General features: G+C 39.6%; 3 protein-coding genes across 5 annotated transcripts in view; all 3 read left to right on the top strand.

Annotated features, from left to right (window-relative positions):
* Nucleotides 1-5333, top strand: part of LOC306748064 (dedicator of cytokinesis protein 9) — a gene marked incomplete at its 5' end in the record, with an annotated part of 52167 nt that extends 46834 nt beyond the window's left edge. For 2 of the 3 annotated variants that reach the window (XM_079231187.1, XM_079231186.1), the window contains 7 exons: nt 643-672; nt 1204-1350; nt 1442-1652; nt 2298-2488; nt 2590-2690; nt 2787-2925; nt 4241-5333. In XM_079231187.1, coding sequence (XP_079087313.1) covers nt 643-672; nt 1204-1350; nt 1442-1652; nt 2298-2488; nt 2590-2690; nt 2787-2925; nt 4241-4366 — 945 coding nt within the window. In that variant the 3' untranslated portion in view covers nt 4367-5333. The remainder of the gene's footprint in view (nt 1-642; nt 673-1203; nt 1351-1441; nt 1653-2297; nt 2489-2589; nt 2691-2786; nt 2926-4240) is intronic. The other variant, XM_079231188.1, reaches the window with a different exon arrangement.
* Nucleotides 5334-5643: 310 nt separating this feature from the next.
* Nucleotides 5644-12253, top strand: slc15a1a (solute carrier family 15 member 1a; the record flags this gene model as incomplete). The annotated part of the gene is made up of 23 exons (XM_079230899.1): nt 5644-5650; nt 5848-5888; nt 6141-6228; nt 6570-6711; nt 7228-7347; nt 7466-7565; nt 8098-8188; nt 8317-8400; nt 8501-8583; nt 8692-8778; nt 8873-8962; nt 9048-9092; nt 9178-9210; nt 9293-9381; nt 9893-9974; nt 10069-10188; nt 10345-10488; nt 10579-10625; nt 10803-10910; nt 10987-11098; nt 11409-11546; nt 11715-11822; nt 12011-12253. The coding sequence occupies 23 exons, from the start codon at nt 5644-5646 to the stop codon at nt 12251-12253; spliced, it is 2202 nt and encodes a 733-aa protein (XP_079087025.1).
* A 2128-nt stretch (nt 12254-14381) lies between these two features.
* stk24a (serine/threonine kinase 24a) lies at nt 14382-24786 on the top strand (the record flags this gene model as incomplete). The annotated part of the gene is made up of 11 exons (XM_079230691.1): nt 14382-14423; nt 18913-19143; nt 21670-21726; nt 21870-21978; nt 22312-22469; nt 23302-23487; nt 23585-23730; nt 23846-23984; nt 24075-24137; nt 24363-24499; nt 24753-24786. 11 exons carry the CDS (start codon nt 14382-14384, stop codon nt 24784-24786), a joined length of 1302 nt encoding a protein of 433 aa, XP_079086817.1.
* Between the last annotated feature and the right edge of the window lie 482 nt (nt 24787-25268).

Here is a 25268-nt window from a genome sequence, read left to right as displayed (position 1 = left end):
AACATATTGTTTATTTGATTGTTCTTGCACTAACTGTATTTAAAATGATTTAAAATTGTATTTCACAAAAAAGCAAAAGTATTAATTTGGTTGCTGAATGTTGCAAAGTAATTCCCAGGGAGCATGGGGGCTGCTGAAGGTGCTTTAATTATATTTTTAAGCGCATGACCACACGTAGTGGCATTTTATAATCCACTCTAATACCCTTCTCTGCTTTTTGTCCTCTTTGAAGGCAGCGGTAAGTGTGCAGTAGACCTTTCTGAGCAGCATAAGTCTTTGTGTGGTGTTGGTGCTGCTTGCACTTCACGTCAAATCTGCTTTTTACTCGTTTTGGAACGGTGTTGCATGGCGCTCTTTCACTTCTGCTCTCATTCCAGTGTTTCTGCTTTTGTGTTACATATCTGACTTAGTAAGATTTAGTACTGACCCTCATTTTTGTCGTATCTTGTGAAATAATGTGTTTGCTGTGGTTACCTCTGCCCGTGTGCTTTAATAGAGATAAACGCATCCATGACTACTGTGACATGGTGGTCTAATCAGTGATGCAGTAGTGTAAATTAGAGTGTGTTGAATTGATTCCGTTTTTACGTAGTCCACATGGAATAACAGTGATTTTATTTTCTGCTGGCCACACCCCTGTAGCAGTACCACTTTACAGACTCAGAGGCGGAGGTAAATCAATAGGAAAGCCAACAATGCAGTTGGACTGCAGTGATGTGTTCGGCAGTGTTGTGCTCAGTGGCTAATGCATCGCTTATCTTTTGGCCTGTTTACTCCTCCTCTGTGCCAGCGTTAGAGTCGTCCTAATCTTAGTAGGAAACCTTTGATGTGCATGGCTTTACCCATCTGTTCATGGGACTTTTGACCATTTACTTACAAGACAAGTACTCCCACTGACAGTGTGAAGTCTGTGCTCCCACCTGTGTCCTTTGGTCTGTCTTACATCATTGAACTCACACTGACACACAAACTGACTTTTTTGGACATTAGATAGAGGGTTGTGTATTTGTGGAATCTGCCAAATCGTTCAGCCCAGCTGGGACTTAAAGAGTATTTTACCATTTAATTTCAACAAATTGTTGTAAACACTCCCACCCACATCTATGTATGGTTCAATGTGGCGCTGTTTGCTCCTTTTATATCGCATTAGATAAAGACGCTGTTTGTTTTTATTCATTCTGACCATGTTTGATCTGTCTTTAGGGCTTCTTTGAAGATGAAGATGGTAAGGAGTACATCTACAAAGAACCCAAATTCACCCCTCTGTCAGAGATATCTCAGAGGCTCCTTAAACTGTACTCTGACAAGTTTGGACAGGAGAATGTGAAGATAATCCAGGACTCTGGAAGGGTAAGACTTTATGGATATTTAATTTGGGATGAGTGTTGACCCATGATTTTTATAAAACATGGTACTAATCTGTACTAATTACTTTCTGCAGATTAACCCCAAAGACCTGGACTCTAAGTATGCATACATCCAAGTTACACATGTGACCCCTTACCTGGAGGAGAAGGAGCTGGTGGACAGGAAGACAGACTTCGAGAAGAGCCACAACATCCGTCGCTTTGTGTTTGAGATGCCTTTCACCATATCGGGCAAAAAGCAAGGCGGGGTGGAGGAGCAGTGCAAACGCAGGACTATACTAACCAGTAGGTCGCCCTATATACACTGTTAGTGGGAGTGGTGCGTATGCTATTAAAGGCGTACTATTCCAGACTTGCAAGGAAAATATTTTTAAAAGAATGTAAATATTGGTGCACTACAGGCAACGTTATCCTGACTTTTTGTCTCTAGCTGATTAATATGGATATTTCTTAGGCACACACATCCTCTGCAACAAATAATCCTAAGTAATCTAAAGAGTGCGACATGTTTCCCTTTCCTCCATAACTTTAGACCACCCCCTGCTATCTGGATATTTACACCTTTGATAGACACACTATGTGGAAGGCTGTCACATGGGTATCAGTTGTTGAGGCATTACATGACTCAGCAGAAAGGTCCTGGGCATAAATGGAAGATCTTGATTATATTCTGAAGGTGTAAGATGTTTGTCAAGGACCTTTCCTAATCCTAATCACAGTTATATTGTTTTACGATGTAAAAGATCTCAAAGTTCAACCTTGCATTCTTATCTTTATTATCTGAGAGCTTTTAAAAAGATGGACAGCACACATGTGAGTGAATCCTGAGCTGTAAAACTCAGTTTATGAATCTTTTCTTCTTGCATGTGCTTTTCTAAGAGGCTAGCTGTTCACCCTCCTCTTCCTCCTCTTCATGTTTCTGTCCCACAGCCACGCATTGTTTCCCCTACGTAAAGAAACGCATCGCAGTGATGTATCAACACCACACTGATCTGAGCCCCATCGAGGTGGCCATCGACGAGATGAGCAAGAAAGTGGCCGAGATCGAACAGCTTTGCTCCTCCAGTGAGGTGGACATGATCCGCCTGCAGCTCAAACTACAGGGCAGCATCAGCGTCCAGGTTCCTGCTTTGAATTTTGTGAACATACACACACACACACATACTGTACATACCTAATGAAATGATCACAAACATGACACGGCTCCTACATCTTCCCTCAGGTAAATGCAGGACCACTGGCGTATGCACGAGCTTTTCTTGACGATGCGAGCGCCAAGAAGAATCCTGATAACAAGGTCAAGCAGCTGAAAGAGGTCTTCAGGTGAGATGAGCTGTCAACAGTTTACAATGTGTACATACAAATCTACTTTGTGTAATTCTCCTTTTAATACATCTTAACGCTTTGCTTTTTGAGCAGGCATTTTGTGGAGGCATGTGGCCACGGTTTAGGTATCAATGAGCGGCTGATCAAAGAGGACCAGCAGGAGTATCACGATGAGATGAAAGCCAGCTACAGAGACCTAGCCAAAGAGCTGTCCATCATCATGCATGAGCAAGTGAGTACTGGATCAGTGTAATTACACTCTGCATTGCTAATGTCACAACAGTTATCTGCTGAGACGCTGTTTTGACGTGTGTTACTGCCATTCATTAAATGTTTGATAATGATTGATAACATGCTCTTTGATAACACCATTCTCTGTTTCTTCCTTATGCTGACATGAACAGATTGGATGGTAATGCAAAAAGAACCAGTATGCAATAAAGACTGAGTTGTTAATTGTTGATCCAGCCAATCAAAAGGCATCTGTCCTCAAATATTAGCCAAAATGTTATCGCTTTAAGATGTTGCATTGTCAAACTATTAGAACCCTCACATTATCGGGATACTTACAGGAAACAGAAAGCTGCTCAAGCTAAGGTCCAACTCTTGACCTTAAGAAGCACAGAATAGATTGGCAAAGTTATCTGATCGGATCCCTTTTATCTTTACATCCGTTGCTAAACTTAAAACCCAACTGTTCTTCCTCTACACTGGATGCAGCGGCTGTTTAGACCAACAATCACTAATCTCTTTTAGATTGCTGACATGTACTTTTTCTGCATGTGTGTAAAGTATGCATGTACTGTATGTATGAACATAAAAGTTTGAACGTGTATGACCTGCATCTATATATGTATGTACATGCATCTGAATGTATACATACACAAATATTTATTATACTTTGAAGGATTTTCTTTAGGTTACTGTTACTTATTTGTTTTCTGTATCTAATATTCTTCATGAACGGGGTTCTGAGACTTCACCTTAAGTCTGGGGTTTTGGGAAATATTAATATTTGCTTTCTTGCTGAGAGTTAGATGTGAAGATTGATACTACTGTCATTTCTGTATGGTAAATATACATCTAGAGACGGTACAGAAAGGTCACCATAGTCACCAAAGTACACACTGGACTCATTTTTACAGGACACATATTTTCTGAGTTCAATCAGCAGAAAATTTGCTTCGTTTGAGACCTTTCTTTGTCTCAGCCACAGACTCACAACTAAAGTACATGAAAACCATAAGTAATGCATTTCTGTAATTCTTAATATGGCTGTTACCTGTGTAATCTAATGTTAGCCAAAATAAATGATAAATACATTCTGCAAATAAATCATATGTACAAAACCTGGAGTGTTTCCAGTTCACAGGCTTCATATTTACTGCACAGACTGCATGTGTGTGGTATTGATCTTCAGATTTAACTCTCAACAAGAAAAAGCCAAACTATCCCTATAAATACGGGCTTCACTTGGCAGTAATTATTAAGGTAATAAGCAATCTAAGATAAATAGTTGTGAATATCTCATTCTTCTTCGCTTCCAGATCAGTCCTGTGGAAGATGGCATGAAGAGCGTTCTTCCAGACTCTCTTCAAATCTTTAACGCCATCAGCGGCACGCCAACCAGTGCCACCATCCACGGCATCCCCAGCTCTTCCTCTGTGGTGTGATGCTTGCCGGGGTTAACCTCGAACTTGGCACCCTCTGTACTCGCCAACCAGGCATGGCGGTGAAGCCATATTGTCGGAAATAAACCCGATCCTGCTTCTCTTCAGTCAGCTCAAAATGCAACTGTCAAAAGCACAGACAACTCTGACCACCTCTCACCTTTCTCAGTGAACAATGACCCAGCCCCTGGACCTATTTAATGTTAACACAGCATGGTAACTGTGTTGGATGTCTGACAGTACTGAGGTGGATCTGGGATCAGAGAGGGGATCGAGCAGGAGAGATGACAGCCTTTGCAGACTTTGGCCAGACCTAAAGCGTTACCTGTTTCTACCTGAAAAGACTGCGTTCCATGGACACTCCTCTTGGGATCTTTAATATGCATGTCATTACATTACACCCACCACCTTCCCAACAGCCCATTTTTGTTTATTTTGATAATGTTTCATTGTGTTTTTGTATGTACAGTATTCCACTTTTATAAGCCACTGTATTGATGTCCCGATGAACAATATGTGCTGCATATGTTGACGCTCGTCTCCCTGTACATGAAGTTATATTTCTACTAAAGGGCGTCCTATGACTCATGTTAGCATTCAACCTTAAATCACTTCAATGTCTTAGAATGGGAGCGTTTCTAAATATTTAAAGCCATTGCATACAAAAAAGTATATTCCAAGTTGTTTATTAATGTATATAAAAAAGGAGTGTGTGCAATATTTGCAAAGTATCTTGCTGTATGGGGCTCATACACTGTAAAGATGATGTTCACCTTCTTGCCAAAGCGATGAGGTGTCGAACCAAACACTACGCCTACTGTGGAAGTAATATGAAGCTTTTACCAATTTAGTGTTTATTGAAATTGTTTTATATTTAGGCATATTTTTTTTATTTAACACAAAGTCACTGTTCTGCTGTAAACAGATGTTCCCTAATGCTTATCTTTTAAATAAAACACACTCATTTCTCTGCACTTGTACAAATGAATCCTTATTTTAATTCCACATTTACTGTATTCAAGTTTATTCTTGTGTTTATTCTTACATTTAGTCTAGTTGTGGAGAAAGTAATACTTTTTATGAGGTGTTTGGGACTGAAAATAGCTAACGCCGTATCTCCTATATCTCATGCACCCTCCCATCATAAAAGCAACACAGATCAAGGTGCTAATAAGAAGCAACATTACGGAAACACTCTGACAGTGAAGGATCAATGATCAACTGCTCCCTGCAGGAATCTCAAAGGGATATCAAACAGGAGTCAGCTTCACTCAAACAGCATGACAGGTGAGTCTGCAAACATTGCTTTTTAAATCGGAAGCAAACATTTCAGAACAGAAAGTGAAGATGCCGGAAAGACGAGTCAGACCAAACATTGGGAGAACGATTTTAGTTTTTAAATGGAGGTAGTCTGCAGGCCACTGCCTTTCTCTCTCTCTATGAAATGCAAGCAGTTATCCAAACTCAATTATTTGTGTGTGCAGATAACGAGGATCCCAAGAAACGGAAGGAGAACAGAGGGATGGTAATGCACTTCATTAATTTGATTCATTGAATGATCATGCCGTTTTTGCTTGTAATGTTTTTTTTAAACTGGTAAAATATGCTGCTCCACCTGATGATGATCAAATAATGCAATATAACACCAACAGGGACCATTCTGCTTAATGAGCATTTTTTATTTTGATACACAAAGTACATTTTGTTGCTTGGGATGTGATCTAATTACTTTCTCCACTGCTGCTGAACACCCTGCTGCTGTTTTTTGATCCATCAGAGCAAAGAGTTGTTCGGTTACCCGCTCAGCATCTTCTTCATAGTTGTGAATGAGTTCTGCGAGAGGTTCTCCTACTATGGCATGCGAGGTGAGACCACTGAGTTGTGTAACTTTGACCATGAGATTTTTTGTAACCCTGACAATAAAACATAATTAAACTTGTTTATTTTTCGACAGTGATTTTTTTGGATAACGCACACATTTTATCGTAATCTGTAGAATATTTCCAGTGGTGGAAAGGAACTAAGTAGGTTAAATTTTCTGAACACTTACTCTAATAGTGTTACTTTACTACATTTACTTTGTAGATTTAGATTAAGAATACAAAATATAATACAAAGACTTTGCACAACATGACCAAACATTTCAGAGCTGATTTTAGATTAAATTAAATAAGAAGAAGCTTAAGTTTCCTCTGCCTGTTCCCAGCGGTCCTGGTGCTGTATTTCAAGTACTTCTTGCGCTGGGATGATGACTTGGCCACCTCCGTCTACCATATCTTTGTGGCTCTCTGCTACCTGACCCCCATCCTTGGGGCTATTGTGGCTGACTCCTGGCTGGGAAAGTTTAAGTGAGTTTAATTATTTTGTCATTAAACATATGCATTAGAACATGAATATCTCTCAGTGGTGGAACAAGTACAAGAAGGCCGACTTTACTTAAAGTTGCTACGAGGAACTTTTGACTGTTTATGAAACACTCTCAATTTATTAGTGATGCCTCTGTATGACCTACATGAGTAAACAAGACCAACAGAGAAGGTTTCTATATAATTATCTGCTACTCCGCTGGTGCAGGCACAGGAGAGTTAGAATAAGGAGGCAGACCATCAGACCCTGCTGCAGTAAAATGGCAGGTTTTCTAAATCTAAATGGTATCTGGTGCAAGGAAACGTTACCTTTTATTACCACAGGGGCCGCCAAAATGAAAGCTCTTTGTAGTGGCTTTAAGTAAGAAATTGGAGTAGTATATTTCTTTTTTAATTTCAGAAGGAAAGGTTTCTAGCCAACTACATTTGTACATATGATAAGATACAATTATAGTAGTTATTACACCGCTGCTGTCTCTTTCCTTCTTCACTTTACAGGACTATCATCTACTTGTCCATTGTCTATGCGATCGGCCAGATTACGATGTCTATCAGTGCAATCCATGACATCACTGACACGAACAGAGACGGGACACCAGATGACATGACCTTTCATATGTGGGTTTCTATTTTACTACACAAATAATTGAGTCCAGATTATGAGCTTTTGGCAGGCAGTTTTCATCACACATTTCTACAGTACCCTGCTCATGCACATGTTCCTCTACACATTTAGCGTGTTGTCCATGGTGGGTCTCTTCCTCATCGCTCTGGGCACTGGTGGCATCAAACCTTGTGTTGCTGCCTTTGGTGGAGACCAATTCGGTGATCATCAGGTTAGAACTGTCTTCTTCTTCAATAATGTTTAACTTTTGGTTGTGATAATGACATTGCTCTATATTGCAATTCAAATTTAGCAAATTGATTATTGTACTTTTTTTTAAACTGTCCATCTGGAACAATGCTAATTTAGTGGCGTACTCTTTAAAGGAATCACAGCTACTACAAGAGTACATGGATGAGTGTACTAAATTCATTGCAAACCATTAATAATGTGTCAAGACACTCAAGATCACACATCTCAACCTCATAGTGACACAAGAGGAAAAGTCAGAAAATCACCTTAGTGTTCATCCTCCGGAGACTATGAATGTATATAAGCATTTTTATGAAAAACAATACTATTAATACAAGTTTTTGACATTGCTATCCCCATGTCGCTAGCACAGCTGAAATATAATTTGGTTGTATCATTTAATATAATAAACAAAGATAATCACTTTTTATTTGGTTACACATTATATTCAGCGTTGAGGAACATGCATGCAAGACAAGATCGAAGGTCACTGACTGTATTTCTCTGTGCAGGAAAAGCAAAGGAGAACTTTCTTCTCTGTGTTCTACCTGTGCATCAATGGTGGGAGTCTCCTGTCAACCATTATCACTCCAATCCTGAGAGGTAGATATGAACAAGACATAAAGTTTATGAGAAAGCCATGCCATAAGCATGAGTGCACAAGTAATAACAGTCCTTGGGTATGCGTCACATTTTAAATTGCAATGACAGTTGTTTGTCTCAATCTGCAGCTCAGGAGTGCGGCATCTACAGTCAGCAGAAGTGTTATTCTCTGGCCTTCGGTGTCCCTGCAGCACTAATGCTGGTTGCACTTGGTATGTCTAAATAATTTGGAGACAATAAAGCAGAAATGTAAAGATTTGGTACATATCCTGTGCACTGATAATGATGTTGTGCCTATGATGCCCCTTACAGTGGTGTTTATTGTTGGAAGTGGTATGTACTACAAAGCTGAACCACAGGGAAATATCATGCTTGATGTGTGTAAATGTATTGGGGTGAGTCTGGTTTGCACCATTTGCATCAACACATTCTGCATGAATGTGTTCCAGCAGGTGATCGATGTGTTTCTAAAAACATATTTCATCCTTCCCTTTGTTCTTCAGTTTGCCATTAAAAACCGCTTCAGGCACAGAGGCAATGACTACCCAAAGAGGCAGCACTGGATGGACTGGGCAGAAGACAAATATACTGTAAATTTAACTTGACTTATTTCTCTAAAGTTTCTAAAGAGCTGTTTCAGCAGTGGAATAACAGCGGATGATTTTCTGTCTGTCTGTGTCATAGAAACTCCTCATTGCTCAAATCAAAATGGTGCTGAGGGTCCTCTTTTTATACATCCCACTCCCGATGTTCTGGACCCTGTTTGACCAAAAGGTATTTAAAAGTTACTCCTACCTTAGAAATGCAACATCACTGGTTGGCAGAGGAAGCTGTACTTTACTCTGCATCTCTATTAAAGGGTTCTAGGTGGACTTTGCAAGCCACCAACATGGATGGAAACTTTGTAAGTTTGATAATAAAACCAACTATGAATATATTCAAATTATCCAAATTATGTATGTGTTCCAATAACGTCTTTGTGTCTGCAGGGGCTACTTGTTATACAGCCTGATCAGATGCAGGTGAGTTAAAATCATTTTATCTTTTACATAAAATGTATTTTGTAATTGGAGAAAATTCTCACTGCAATTTATGTTTTTGAAGACTGTAAACCCGATCCTGATCCTGACGCTGGTGCCTATCATGGACAGCTTGATCTACCCTCTGATCAAAAAGTGTGGCCTGAACTTTACGTAAGTACTGCTGGAACTTAGTGACACAGTTTTGGGGCTTAAAGAATACCTGACATTGGTTCATTAGTTGGTTATTAAATAACTTACAAAACCGTAAAGAGGGGAAAACGGCTATAATATAATATATAATATAATAGCCTGGCTCTGTAAAGCTCACTAATTAACATATCATTTCTCTTTTGTTTAATTATGCACCGTTTTTAAGAGGAGGTTATGTGCTGGAGCAGTATCTTCCTTGTGTCTTGCCCTGTAGGCCTAACTGTTCATGGCAACAGCAAAAAATAGTCCGACACATAAGCCTGCTTTCAAGCTACAATGCGTTATTATGTTATTTATTATAGTGGGTTTTAAAGTGGCTGGATTTTGTTAACTTTGAATAGACTCAGGCTAGTTGATTCCCCATCTTTATGCTATTACAGTCATAAATAATAATGCAAAAATAGACATTTGGTGATGTAATTTTGTCACATTTTGTAAAATTCAGTAACCGGGTTTAATGTTAATTCAACAGATCTCTGAAAAGAATGACAGTGGGGATGCTGATGGCATCTATAGCTTTTATCTGCGCTGCTTTGGTTCAGATTGAAATTGATGTAAGTAGCAAACAGTTGTGCTCAGCTCCTCATACACTCTAAAATGCACATCAGTTCAGGGAATAATACATTTTAAAACTCACTCAAATTTCAGAAAACCTTACCCACCTTCCCATCAGCCTTCCAAAGTCAGTTGAAATTACTTAACATGGGCAGTAATCCAGTGACGGTTACGCTGCCTGGCGTCGATCCTCTTGTACTTCCTGCAGCTCAGGTATGTCCTTATCCAATAATACAAAACTTTTACAATTTGGGAATTTATACAAGTTTAAAATTCAGTTGCATGCAAGCATCAACACCTTGCTATGTGCATACATTCGTAGCCCAATGATTTCAGAGTTTCAACTGTTCTTTTTTCTTTTTTTTGCAGGCCAGTGATGAATTCTTCACATTTGACACAGACATAATTACCGTGTCAATAGGCAGCTCTGGAGAGGTGAAAACTATTTCCTTGGCCAAAGAAAAGCGACAAACGCTTCTCATTACCTCAAACATCAGCGACAACTGGATGTTGGTGAGTTAGAAGCACTAATTAATATCAATAAAGACACACAATAGGCCATTTAAGTTAAATGAATCAACATTTGTTGTCTTATTTCCTCAGACTAATGATCTGACTTCCAAACCACAAGAAGGCAACAATGCAGTCCGGTAAGTTGATTTACAAATGTTTAAACTGGTAACCAATATGTGAATAATTGATCAATTGACTAACAGGTGAAAATCACACAGTTGTAGCCCTAATCTTTCTCTGCAGATTGAATAGTTAAAAATGAAGGGATTCCATACAATGGTTTTACTGACGGTCTTAATATGTATCCATTTCAGATTCATAAATGGAATGAATACAGCAGTAAATGTGACACTTCCTGCAGCTTACTTTGGAGAAATTGAACCATTGAATTATTCCAACTACTCCCAAATAAGAAATGGAAAGTAAGGATTTTTCAAAAATGAATACTGTTTTTATACTAGAATCATGCAAACACTAATTTTCTTTTCTAACGATCAGGTCCATCTTCACCATATGGAGTGGTTCACAGTCATGTAACTACAGCAGGGACTTTGGATTTGGAAGTTCATACACCTTCTTTATACCCAGCACGTTGGTCATTGGGCCAAATGTACGTTTTTTAAATCTCTTTTAGGAAAATATTAAGCCTTTATAAAAAAGGAAACTACATTTGTGTGACCTGTTTTTAAAGATGTACATCTTAAGAAAGCACTGAGGGTGTGTCACAGACATGGTTGGGAGGTTTGGATTAATGCATTTTTGGTTTTGGTCTTTTCGTGGGATTTTCTAGAGTGAGCTAGCCTTATGTTAACTGTCAAACATATAGTAATTTTTATGCTCAAAATCCAGCTACCTTCTTTTCAGTCACACACGTTGAGAAACACGATCCTAAACTGAACTGTCATGATTATTTGTTTCAGTGTCAGGAGTCTATTACTGCGGCAGAAGACATCAAGCCCAACTCAGTTCACATGGCTCTCCAGATCCCACAGTACTTCTTCATAACTGCTGGTGAAGTGATGTTTTCTGTTACTGGTCTGGAGTTCTCCTACTCACAGGTAAAATTGTATACACCTTTTCACACCTCATGTCAGTGCCGCACAATCAAAAAAGAAGTTGTAGGACACAGAAAATGAAAAGATTTGATTCTGCTTGTCTCTGATAATTGTTCTATTTTCTTTGTTTTTGGCCTAATTCATCTTGTGTATTTCTTTTGTGTCTTCAAGGCACCTAGTAATATGAAAGCAGTGCTGCAAGCAGGCTGGTTGCTTACTGTTGCTGTTGGCAACTTCATTGTTCTGATAGTGGCTGAGCTTGCAAAGATTCCCAAACAGGTAAAAACAACAACAACAACAACAACAACTAAACAAACAAAAGAGAAGACTAATTAAATTCATAACTAAACCTTAGAGACGCAAAGTGACAACATATCTCGAGTGGAAGTGTGTGACATGTTTTTGTGAGGCAGTGACCCCTGATGAGGCATTAATACCACGTTTGTCCCTCTGTCTTTCTTTTTCAGTGGGCAGAGTACGTCCTATTTGCCTCTCTCTTGGTTCTCGTGTGTTTTATCTTCTCCATTATGGCGCATTTCTACACCTATATCGACCCTGCAGCAATTGAGGCCCAGTTCACTAAGAAGGATAATAAAGATGATGAGGATGATAAAAGCCAGCTACAGAAAGAGCAGCTCGAGATGGTCAAGAAAGACTCAATTAAAAGTCACGAAGATGAAGATGATATGGCCAAACAGAGCAGAATGTGAACATTTATATCTGATGTCTAACATTGACCCAAGAGAGTGTGTGTGTGTGTGTGTGTGTGTGTGTGTGTGTGTGTGTGTGTGTGTGTGTGTGTGTGTGTGTGTGTGTGTGTGTGTGCGTGTGTGTGTGTGTGTGTGTGTACACGTGTGTACAACAAATTCATAGAATGTTATCTATAGTATTATAAAGACCGATGAACCATTTATATATCTCTGGATTTAATTGCTCTTTTATATTTATGTGCATGATATGTTCAAGTACACAATAAAAATAATTCAGTTTGAGGATTTTTTCCACTCCAGATATTTTGTCAAAGGTCATTGAGCATGTCATTCTTATTCATAGCACTCTTCCAGCCTGATATCAAATCTCCAAAATAAACTTCACTGAAAAGGGAATGCATTGCAGTCAGGCCATTAACTGAGCTGTGAGCTCTTAAACTGGTCTAAAAGAAGCGGTTTTCATTATTTGAGTGTGAAAGTTCTATACTTACACTTTATACACTTTGGAAAAGGAGGTATGACAAAATAATCTTAACTCAAGATCAATTTAACAGATTTTCCTGGATCTTTCAACTTTATGATCTCATCAGCTGCTTTTTTCCAAAGTGTAGTGAGGGAAAGAGTTTATGGGTTATCTGGGTGGGTTGTCTGGGTGGGTTATCTTATCCCCATGGATAAGAGTTATATATCCCCTTTTTCAAACAAAGGCCCAATCCCATTACACCCACTCATGGACTCACAGACTTTGAGGCGCACTCCCATAAGACTGTGACGGTTTAGGGCTGTCCCACTATCAAATCATCAAGTATTTGAGGGCCCTCTCGCAGACATTTTGAGCACCTTTGTAAACCCGTTCCGTAAGTCCGCATTTCTGCAGACTTTGACCACACATGTCCGGTTGTGTCTGCGCTACAAAAAAGTAAATCAGAGCATTACGATTTAGATTTTCAGCCATTTTTAATTTTGTTAAAAAGATTTTTTTGCAAATTCCTCCTACACAGTCGTTCTGATTGATACCAAATTGGCTGTGGGTCATTATTGGATCAATGTCATCAAAGGTTATCAAAAGCTTGTTGATATCTCATTGTGTTTAGAAGATAAAGCATGTTAACGCATGCTGTCTAGTGCCACACAGTGGATACAGGAAGTGGTGGACTGTTTGCAAAGCATAATTTCTAGCATCACTCCATGCAGGAAAAAAAAAACGTCTAACTTGTGGGAGCGTTGTCCAATGGTCGCAGACATTCTCGGCCACGTGAACCGGCGTCCCGCCAGTGCGCAGAGGTTTGAGGACCCATACATTGCTGCTTGGAGCTTTAATTTAGTCATTGAACAAGGAAATATATTATTTGACATTACCTCATCTTGTGAAGAAAGAGCCTGGCAGACGTTCAAATCAGGGAGTAAAACATGTATTATTCGTATTAACACCATTTTAAGCTCTTACACTCTTTCACATTCAACCATTTACCAGGTGACGTCAGTAAGTCCCTGAGGGTTTGGTTTTAGGGGGGACATTGGGAATGGGCTAAACATAATAAAACGTGACCCCCCTCTTCCTCTGTGACGCTTTTCGATTTACGAATGACGACACACGCCGTCTCCTCTTCCTCACGCTGATTGGTCCTCCGGAAAATGAAAATGACATTAACCAAGATGGCGCCGGGCGACAGAGAAAAGTGATGAGAGAATAGAACAACAAGCGATACAACTAAATAACAGTGCGCAGTAATTTACTCTGTGCGACAATTTTAAAACCAGACGTCTATCTTATCACCGGGGAACTGTAAAGCCCGCGCTGAGAGGCCGCGCTGGTCCACGGAGGTCTAATTGTTCAACTGTTTGCTAGCCGCTAAAGTAGCCAGCGTCGCTAACGTTCGCTAACTGCGGAAGGAGAGCGAGGAGACCTGGCAGGCGGCTCCAAGTCGAGCTGACTTTTTTTTGTTTTTTGTTTTTAAATCAAGCGACCTCTCGATTTTACACGTCAACTCAACTTGAAGTTAAGGTTTGAGTTCGTGGGACGGAGCGGGCCATCCTCACCAGCGTCGGTCAGGACCCTAACGTTACACTTCTGACAAGGAGAGCAGAGAGAGACGAGGAAAGGCGTCATCTTCGCTGATCTGACGCTATGGCTCTTTCACCTATTCAAAGTGGACTGTCGGGGATTCAGGTACAAATACATCTATTATTACGTTTCTAGCACTCTTAGAGGCACACTTTTTTTGGGGCTAAGAGCCACCCAAACATTTTACTTCACGTTTCCTTGTACCTTGGACTCGGAAGTTGAACTCTGTCTGTAAATAAGTTAATCGACAGGAACACTGCGCCATTATCACAATTAACACTTAAGGTCATCGCCCTTGCTTTCCAATTATTAATGCACCTGTTTGTCAAGTCCAGTCCAGCCGTGTTTGTGAGGCTGACGTCTTGCTTGTCTTGTTGTCAAATATAATGCCATAATTTCTTCTGGTCGAGTTCACTCCTAATTTTATAAACAACGTCCATTTTAGGCGTTAAATGGCCATGACAATACAAGCACAAATTATTGTATTCAACTTGCAATTTAGTCCATGTCCACTGTTGTTTCTGTGACAAACAAATTATTGTTAAAATAGTTGCCCTTTTTTTTCCCTGTTATCAACTAATCGATCAATTGACTAATCGTTTCAGCTCTAATAATTTCCTTAATTACTGATGCCTCATATAAAAGTTCAATAGTGAAGTCCATGTTATTTAATGCCACCATCAGAATGGTCATAGCCCAAACTGGTATAAGTCTATAATTTGTTCATTTTGTCCTGCCAACATTTAATAACCTAAATATGTTCAGTTTATAATTATATTAAACAGAGAAAAGCAGCCTGTCTTCAGGTAATGAGAAGCCGTAACCAGATAATCTTTGGACATTGTGCACAATAAATTATTTAAATGATTAATTAATTTAAACATAGTTGCCATTTGATAATATATTGATACACTAATTGATTAAGTGACTAATATATGCATGAAAGACTTAAGACTTAATTTTAAAATGTACATTTTACATCAAAATAACATTCTTGCCTATTCCTATTCTGTTGGTTGGCTATTGAGATTTTCAGGTCTAGATTTGGCATCACAGTATTTTAAGATTTATTGTCATTGTGTTGTAATTGTATTTGTATGGGACACCGATGCCATAGTTGTGTGTGTGTGTATGTATATATATATATATATATATATATATATATATATATATATATATATATATATATATATATATATATATATATATATATATATATATATTTTTTTTTTTAATTGTCTTTTGTTCAACTTTTTTTGTTTTTGAACCAGCCACTAGCTGGCAGTCAGTACCTGAATATCAAGTACACCACACTACAGTCTCTACAGACTATGTAATGATCACAATCTCAAGGAGTGACCAAAAGGATTATAATTATAATTCCATTGAATGCACACATTACTACCTTTCTTAAATTATAAACACACATATGCACAGACTTTATACAGGGTCACAGGGTAAAAACACGGAACTGAGCCCACAGGTTACTCTCCAGAAAAGATGTAGCACTTGGAATGCTGGAAGTGAGCCCTACACCCTGAGGGTGTGGTGCGTGGATGACACTATACTACACAGTTGTGTGGTGCAGATGGGAGAGTATCAAACACATGCTTATAGAGCGAGATTCAGGCAGTTTTTAGTTGTCGCAGTAAACCTGCAGACTGTGTATATGGCAAGTACATTCCCATCATGTGTAGTCTGTGGTCGCAGCTACATTGTTGTTTTTCCCATTGTTTTTACAGAGGTCAGCCTCGACATTATAATTTTCACCTGGATGACTGACCACACCAGGGTTATGATAGTATTTTCGTTGTGTTGTTTCTACTCTGCTCTGTTCTGCACCGCTCTGTCTCTTTGTCTTTGTTGTAAAGTCCCTTTGCTATCAAATTCAGCAGCCACCTCTTTGCCAATTTTTCAAAGTGCAGCTGCTCATCTCCCCTTCCATATAGGTTGACCACCATGCATTAGTACTTTTACAGGAAACTGTTCTCTGGGGGGGACTGTAAAGCAATTTGCTCTCTAAGCCAACAGTAGGGCTGAACAAGTTTGAAAAATATTGAATTGCATTTATTTCGACTGGTATTACAATTGCAATATGGGAAGGTATAATACATTTGACATAATTATTAATTGAAAAACATATGAATATGATTATGGTGGGATCTTTGCAGGGATCTGTAAGAAACAAAGATGTTTTCTTCACTTTGTAGAATTTAATGTATAGGCCAGGATATCTCTGAAGCATGACCATATTTAATTTGAAATGGGATTTTGATACACATTTCTTCCTTCACAAATATTGCTCAATGTTATTAAATAATTATGCTTTTTTTCAGGATAGACTTCTTTTTGTATAATATTTGACATGGAAATGTTGGCACTGCAAACACTACTCAGACTGTTTTGGCTAATGATGGCTGTGCATGAAGAGAAATTGAACTGGCCAACTTGAAGACCATTATTCTTTCCCTGCTCCGTGGGGGAATGAGCCATTTAGTTCATTCAATAAGTTAGGGTGTAGCCCTGTTGTTCAGTTTAGCTTTTGTGATCGAGGTCATTAAGCTTCAGTCTGTTACCTATGTAGTCTCAGGATACAAGGGTTGCCCACAACCTCAAAAATTGATGGTCAACATGCATAGATTAAGGAATTACAAAATGTGTATAGTGCGGTTTGTCAACAAAGGATACAATGAAAGTATTGGGTTAGATTTAGTACTGTGCTGCTGTATGTGCTTTATGGCTATCATGCATAATTCATCATAATTTAATCATAATTTGATTTTGACCATTCTTCTTTATTTTCTCTGTCACTTGTGACAAAAAAAGTACCACTTTAATGCTGATCTATTCAATTGTAAAGTGTATTTTAGGTAATATATAACCGCAAACGAGGAAGAATAAAGATGTGTGTGACATGAATGATTGTTTTTATTAGTCGTGATAAAATAATAATATAATCCAGACATCACTAATCATTAGGGCTGCAACTAACAATTATTTTAATAATCGATTAATCGGTTGATTATTTTTTCGATGAATCGGATAAAAACATGTTTTTATCAAAAAAGCGTTCATTTCCAACCCTTTATTCAAAAACAGAAGTGACAGTGCAAAACATCTTCAGAAAGTGCACAAACAGGTTGCTCCTTGAACATCCCTGAGCTGTTAATTAAAACAACAAAATGGACTAACACTAAAAACATACACATGTATGCTTTACATCTGCCAAATGTGAGCCTTTTTACTGTAATTGATCCCTCCAGAGGCTGCATTTACATACCCTGCTTTATCAATATGTATGAAATACTGGGACAGAGAGAAGCTGTACTGCTCCATATAGAGCGTCCTCTTCCTTAAACTCTTTCATTCTGGGTCTCTTATGACCACGACGTCACGTTGTTGGCTAAGCCCAACGACGTGATTTGCTTCATTCTACTTTGAGTAAAAAAAATTAAAAAAAAACCTGCAGCCAGATCCGCCGGTGTGCCGGTTTAGCGTTAACGAGTGACAGCGTGAACTGAACCAGACCGGGGGGTGACGGCATGTTTCATCACGTTACGTTTTTTTACAAGCAATACTGAACTGTAACGGAACTTTAACGACAATACACAACCCAAACACGTTAGCTAACGCGATAGCAAGCTGACTAGCTTCCATTAAAAACAGGTTTGAGGAACATGAAGACGCTGATTGGCCAAGACTCGACTTGTCAAAGATCTTCTATTTTTGAGAACATCACAACTTCAGCTTTTCTTGTGTCTCACTCCAATCTCAGAAACGCTGGCCGGCCAGTTGCTCTGCTCCGCTCTTTTTTTTTTTTTTTTTTCTTCTCTGCGACTTATTGCCCGGCGTAATAATCGCGCGACACAACGAATCGATAATGAAATTCGTTGCCAACACTTTTGATAATCGATTTTTAGCGATTTTATCGATTCGTTGTTGCAGCCCTACTAATCATATTATCAATTTGTCTTTGTTTATGTTAATAAACCTAGTGCCTGCTTGTTTGGCCACTTTGCCCACTGTTTACGCTGGAGTCAGTTGCTGCCATGTTTTAAAGTATGATATTTTGCTACCTGACCACAGACCTCCTTTGTGAGTGGAGCTGAAACAATTAACTTGATAAATCGGTTAGTTTATCAACAGAACATTTAAACGTTTCTATTTTGTTAATTGATTCATTGTTTGTCTAATATGAAAGTAAACAACATATTGTTGGGTTGTGGTCTGTGGGACCCAACAAGACATTTTTAGATTACTGCTGGCTTCGAGAAACTGTGAGGGGCATTATTCACTATTTTTGGACATCATAGACAAAACAATGAACCGCACGAATTGTCTGCAGATTAATCTGTAATGAAAATAGTTGTTGGATGCAGCCGTAATGGCGAGGCTCAGGTTGCAAAATGTATTTAATCTGTTTTTAGATTACAGTGTCACAGGTTGAAGGTTCACTGATTACTGGCTCTTTAATTGCTAACTTGAGTATAGTGCATCCGATGCCTTTATGTTCAATTTGTCAGTTGCATATTGTCAGATGTTACTTAACATGCACTGTATTCTCTCTTTCCCCATCCTTCTCTCTGTCACACAGAATTTCAGAGCTGATCCAGAAGAATTTTTTACCAAGCTGGACCGGATAGGAAAAGGCTCTTTTGGTGAAGTTTTTAAAGGCATCGACAGTCGGACACAGAAAGTTGTGGCCATTAAAACTATTGACCTGGAAGAAGCAGAGGACGACATAGAAGACATTCAACAGGAAATCACAGTTCTCAGCCAGTGTGACAGTCCCTTTATCACCAAGTATTATGGATCATACTTAAAGGTAAGGTTGAACTAATTAAGGAAGAAAATCATTGTCAATTTGTAACAGTTTATGCTCGACATAATGCACGTATGTCGTAGGTTCCTGCAAGCATGTGTATGCAATGTAGGTCATTAAATAATGCATACTGGAAATGGAACAAGTATTGCCTTTTTAATATTGCACAGATTGCTGTTGAGCAACTGAAAATAGGCCAACATTGCTGGAGTAAAGCCTAGTTTATGGTTCTCCGTCACGTCGACGGCGTAATGACGCCGTCGACGTGACGCCGTCGTTGAGCATTCGAAGTTCTGCGTCGAGGGAACGCGTTGCCTGCAATTAACCGCCATGCCGCCAGGGGGGTGTGGCTGTGTGGTTTCAGGGGTTATAGCCGAATTCCGGTCACAGTAAACAATGGCAACCAAGTTGGAGCGGCTGCATTGAAGTTGGAGCTCATCAATATTGAAGAGCAAATGCTTATATTGCAAATGTTGAAGCGCAGGCGACAGAGAAGACGTTTGCGGAGGTGGTCTGTACGACCACTAAACCGGTCGAGGCTGGGAAAAAGCAACTGCCGGAAATTACGTTCTGAGCGGACCAATCACAGCGCTTGCGGTCCGCGTCAACGTGACGCGTAGTTAGGATTTTTTGGAGGTGCGCGTCAGGCTACGGCGTAGGGGTCTGCGTCGACGGCGTAGGTACACCGTCGACCTGACGGAGAACCATAAACTAGGCTTTAGTATCTTGAGGGCTTTTAACTGTGCAATCTATAAGTATTTGAATCTTGACATGTGTTTTACTCTCTCTGCTTTGTACTCAAGCAGTTTGGATTTTGAATAAGATGATGACAATGAAGTCTACATGCTGGCTTTCATCTTCAGCGGAGTGAGAATTTCTCGCCTTTTTAGTGGAGCATAACCATTAAATGGGTGCAATTTCTGCATCATCCGTCTGATGTGATTGTAAATATCCTTAAAGCTGAAAGTCAACTCTTTAACATTTCTAGAGTTAGAGTAGATTTTCAGACACGCCACATGTGATGGTGCTTAGAGTGCCTCTCACAGCATTTACTGTGGTACTTAACAGCAGTAAGGAGAGAAGTGGTGGTCCATTAGCTGAAGTTATGCTGCTGGCTGAAGGAGAGAATTAAGGCTTATTTGTGTGTTGTATGTAAGCATAGTTTGTGTGCTGTGTGTTTGCGTGCACTTATGTTTGTGTGCAACAACTCATAATGCAATAACTGCTCATAATGGCGTCATTTAAATGTAATAAAAGTAGGGCTGAACGATTTGGGAAAATAATCTAATTGCGATTTTTTTTCCTCCAATATTGCAATTGCGATTTAATATACAATTTGAATTTTTTTTAATTTTATCCTCTCTTTTCCCCAACACATTATTAGATACATTTAGTGTAAAATTTTCCTTCCCATTGACTGGGCCTATTTGTTAGAATTAAATAAAAAGAGGAGTGGGAGGAAATATGAATTTATTTAATCCCATCCACTTTCCACAACTCATAATTTATATATATTTAGCTTCCTGATTACTAATCAACACATCTCTCTCTCTATTTTGCGCACACACACACACACACACACACACACACACACACACACAGCGACATGATAATTTACCAATGGCAAGATGTAATCTGTGCCCAAAACACTAGCGCCTCGTCCATTCATTAAGCCGTGCAGCCAGCACCATATTTGACGCGTTGTCTGTCGTGATGCAGACGTGTTTCTCCTCGTTGAGATCCCAAGCTCCGAGGTTGAAATCTCCGTCAATAAAATGGACTGTAAGACTCTGGTAAGGCTCAGCTGTGCGGCTTGACCACAGATCAGTAGTGGTAGAAATAAAGTCCACCGTTTTAAGCTCCGTGGCGACTTTCTCTTTGCACTTTTTGTACAGCTCCGGTATGGCAGTCTGACTGAAATATGTACGGCGGGTATCCTGTACCGTTTATCAAGCGTTTAGATCAATGCCAGGCTGGGTCATACCTGTCTTGAGGTATTTGGCTTGTTTGGCACACTGGTGCTCGGCATTTTGGCCATACAACTGTCATACGTTGATTTGTGGTGTTTTTTTAAGTGCTGGAACAAGTTTGTAGTGTTACCCCGTGAAGTAGCAACAGGAGCGCGGCATGCTCTGCACATCACCTGACGCTGCGCAGCATCTTCTTTTTTGAAACCAGAACAACACGTCGGTGGTTCCACACCACCGACGTGCTGTTCCTCTTCGAGACTAAAGTCTCAGCTGTGTCAGTTTCTGACTGTTCCGTGGAGCCAGAGGCCATTGCGCAACAGGTTAACGGGCCGCATGAAAAGTTGATGCAGTCGAGTTCTCCGCTCTTTCGCTCGCGAAAGTTATTCAATTATGAGCTGCTACATGTGTATTACAAATGTGTTAAAATCCAGAAATATTACGATACATTTACTGTTGTTGTTTTTTAAGTGAACATAGTGAGTATGAACCGTTGCTCTGTTTGTAATGGCTACTTCATCTTTGTACACTGTCTAACTGAATTTGTGATTTTATTTTTCAGGGGACAAAATTATGGATTATCATGGAATATTTGGGTGGAGGATCAGCACTGGATTTGGTAAGTATGTTAAAAATGGTGACCCTGCCTTAAACTATTTGATTTACAGGTCATTATGACAGTTATCTGGTGTGTAAAATCTGTGCCATCTTTCAAATTTCAGGCCAACATCCCTGTATCCTTTAATTTGTCTGTTCTTCTAGTTGGAACCAGGTGCCCTGGATGAAACGCAGATTGCCACAATTCTGAGAGAGATCCTTAAAGGTCTTGAGTATCTGCACTCTGAAAAGAAAATCCACAGAGATATCAAAGGTAAGTCTGGTGCATACCAATATGCATGCAATATGTTGTATATCCTCTTGTTAATAATGCTGAAGTAAGGCGTGAATGTGTATCGGCATCGTGTGGAGTGCTGTCTGTAATCCGACCCAAACACAACATGGATAACTTTAATCTGTCACATTTCACACTTGAATCTTAATTATGTTGAGGTCTTAAATTACAGAAAACCGCCAGCATCCGTATAAGGGATCAATCATATTACTAAATTGTTTCAGAAAAATGACATAGTTTGTATCTTTTTAAATACCGAATGTTCATTTAAGCACTTTGAGGAGATCCTTATGTTTCCCCTCTTGCTTTTAGCTGCCAATGTGTTGCTGTCAGAACAAGGCGACGTGAAGCTGGCAGACTTTGGAGTGGCGGGCCAGCTAACGGACACCCAGATAAAAAGGAACACATTCGTTGGTACTCCTTTCTGGATGGCACCTGAGGTCATAAAGCAGTCTGCCTACGATTCAAAGGTCAGAATTATTCCACCTTTTATTGTTATCACAGTGACGTCTAATGTTCGAAAGAAGAAACCCAAAGAAATGTATGTATGTATAATTATTTAATTGGTCACAATAAATTCTAAAAAGGTCATTTGTCAGACATTTTGTACCAAAACGGTTAGTAAACTTAACTGCACATTTGCCATCGCAAGACACGGCACAGCTGTAAAGTATCATGAGTTTGACAGCTGGATCACAAAGAATACTGTAGGTTTAACACATCAGCTGAGTTGGACTGAACATCTGGAGTAGTTTTTCTATTGGACTGCTTTGTGTATGTAATGTTGCTGTGACGTATACAAGTTGTTTTAACGACATCCTGTGGACAGGAAAAACAAAGTGTGCACATGTGGAAAGTTTAGCGAGCCTGAGCTTACTGGAAGAATGTGTTAAACTGAATCTACGCTCTGCATGAAAAGAGTATTTTTTGACCCAAGGCTCTCAGGATAGACCTGTTGTCAAACCCAGGTGAAACATAGCAATGAGAGTCAACATGTATAATGGTGGTGAAGCACAATGTCAAAAGAAAAAAGATTTGTACATTTTGTCCTTGTTTTAGTCTCTCTTCTTGACCTCTGTGTGCAAGTCGTTAAGCACTTTTTTTACGAGTGGTTTTCGAGACTATAAATGAGCAAATACATAATTTTGGAATAACCACTGCAGGGTTTCCACAAATGCACCAATGCTGCTTTAAGTCAACCAGTTTATATGTAATTTGCATTATGCCAGTGTGGACGAATGTGAGATTCTGCTGACGTATTTGCTGATCTTTTCTGTCCCGAATGTCGTCTTTTTTTTATAGGCAGACATCTGGTCATTAGGGATAACGGCTATAGAACTGGCTAAAGGAGAGCCGCCGCACTCTGAGCTTCATCCTATGAAGGTCTTATTCCTCATCCCGAAGAACAATCCACCAACACTGGAAGGAAACTACAGTAAACCGCTTAAAGAATTTGTTGAAGCCTGTTTAAATAAGGAGCCTAGCTTTGTAAGTTTGAAGGATTGTTGTTCACGCTGTTATGAGTAATAGGCCAGAGTATTTTTTTAATATTGACATTTACATTTGTTTTCTGTGTTTTCCTTAGAGGCCAACTGCCAAAGAGCTGTTGAAACATAAGTATATTGTAAGGCATGCCAAAAAGACGTCCTATCTGGCGGAGCTGATTGACCGATACAAGAGGTGGAAATCGGAGCAGTCTCGGGAAGAATCCAGCTCTGATGAATCTGATGAGTAAGTTGTCTACAACATAACAATCCATCTGTCAAGACATGGGAAATTTACACTCTGACGCAAAATCTAGCAACTCTGAGTACACTAATGATGCTACAATCCTGTGTCACTGCAGGGAGACAAATGGCCAGGCTTCTGGAGGAGATGATGCTGCCAATGATGACTGGATCTTCAACACCATCAGGGAGAAGGACCTCAAAAAGTTTCAGAATGGAGCAGCGCAGCCTGCTGAGCTTGAAAAGAAACAGGAAAAAGTAATGACTTTACTGTGCCTCTTTCCTGTGTCTAAGATCTCAGACTTCCCCTTTTGACATTTAAATCATCTTTTTTTCTTTCTGGTGCAGGAGAGTCCAAAGAGGCCTTTGTCAGAAAGCTTATCAACAATCTTTTCTCCATTGTTTACTGAGGTAATGGCACTGACGAGTTAACCCAAGTTAAAATACCCATCATTACTGAATGCGTAATTTACTATGAAACTACTGTAAAACTGTTGAAATCAATCAAATCATCAATGCTGATAGCAAATAATTAAATATGCTGTACACAATTGGATTGATTTTGTCTAGAGACTACCTTACAAATAAGGTATTTAGGAAGTTCACACTTTATTATCTAAAATCTCTTTTTTGCAGTTGAAAGAAAAGGGCGAGACGCGTAACGGCAAGCCGGAGGCTGTGGAGGAGCTGCGGGAGGCCATTTTCCTGGCAGAAGAAACACACCCAGGGATCTGTGACTCCCTGGTAGCTGAACTAGTGCAGAGACTTCAGAGGTAATCAGGGTTCATGTTATAATTTTCTTAACATATAAAAGTCCCATGAGATTGCATATTTACTTCTGAAATGTGTGCTTATTTAATGGTATCATTAAGGAGGTAATCTCAAACCCAACTCTTGTCCATGGTACAGGACTAGTGTCTACCCAGTTTGCTAGTGTGTGATGACTCCAGACCTTTAGTTTTGTTTTAAGCCGAGTCCTGTTCAGTTCAGACAGCAGATATTAACCCTTTTTCTGATGTTTGTCAGGTTTTCTGTGCCACATGCAACTGCCAGTCATTGAGAGGCGCCACATCCAGATTTGCTTTAATTTTCCACCCTGGTGGCAGCAGTCAGATCGTTTCCTCTGACCTCCACAGCTGGGATGAAGTCTCCCAGGAAGGTCTCCATCACTCATTTGCCTGAAGCAATTCTTGGCCTATATAATGTCTGTTAATGCACTAGCACACCACCCGAGGGTCCTATTCAGGACAGACAGTTGCCAGCCACTCAGCTGCAACCACGATGACCACCTGCTGTAAAATGTCCCTTCTCAATACCTCCTGTTTTTAATTTGATGGTGGAGTCTGCTGTCTTTCTGCAAGGACTCTTGAGTTATTGATTTTGATGTGTGTATGGCTTTTTCACGAAGGTTTATACTCGGCATCCTTTCGTAGAAAATACCTTGCTTAATTAATTGTGTGCATGCGTGTGTGAGATATCCTGTGAAATGTGCGGTGAAGTGACGAGTGGGTTGAAACATTCTATTGAAAACTCAGGTATCCT

Source organism: Taurulus bubalis, assembly GCF_910589615.1.
Source record: "Taurulus bubalis genome assembly, chromosome: 15".
Classification (NCBI taxonomy): domain Eukaryota; kingdom Metazoa; phylum Chordata; class Actinopteri; order Perciformes; family Cottidae; genus Taurulus; species Taurulus bubalis.
Note: the sequence above shows the minus strand (reverse complement) of the source record. Positions and strands in the feature narration are given on the sequence as shown.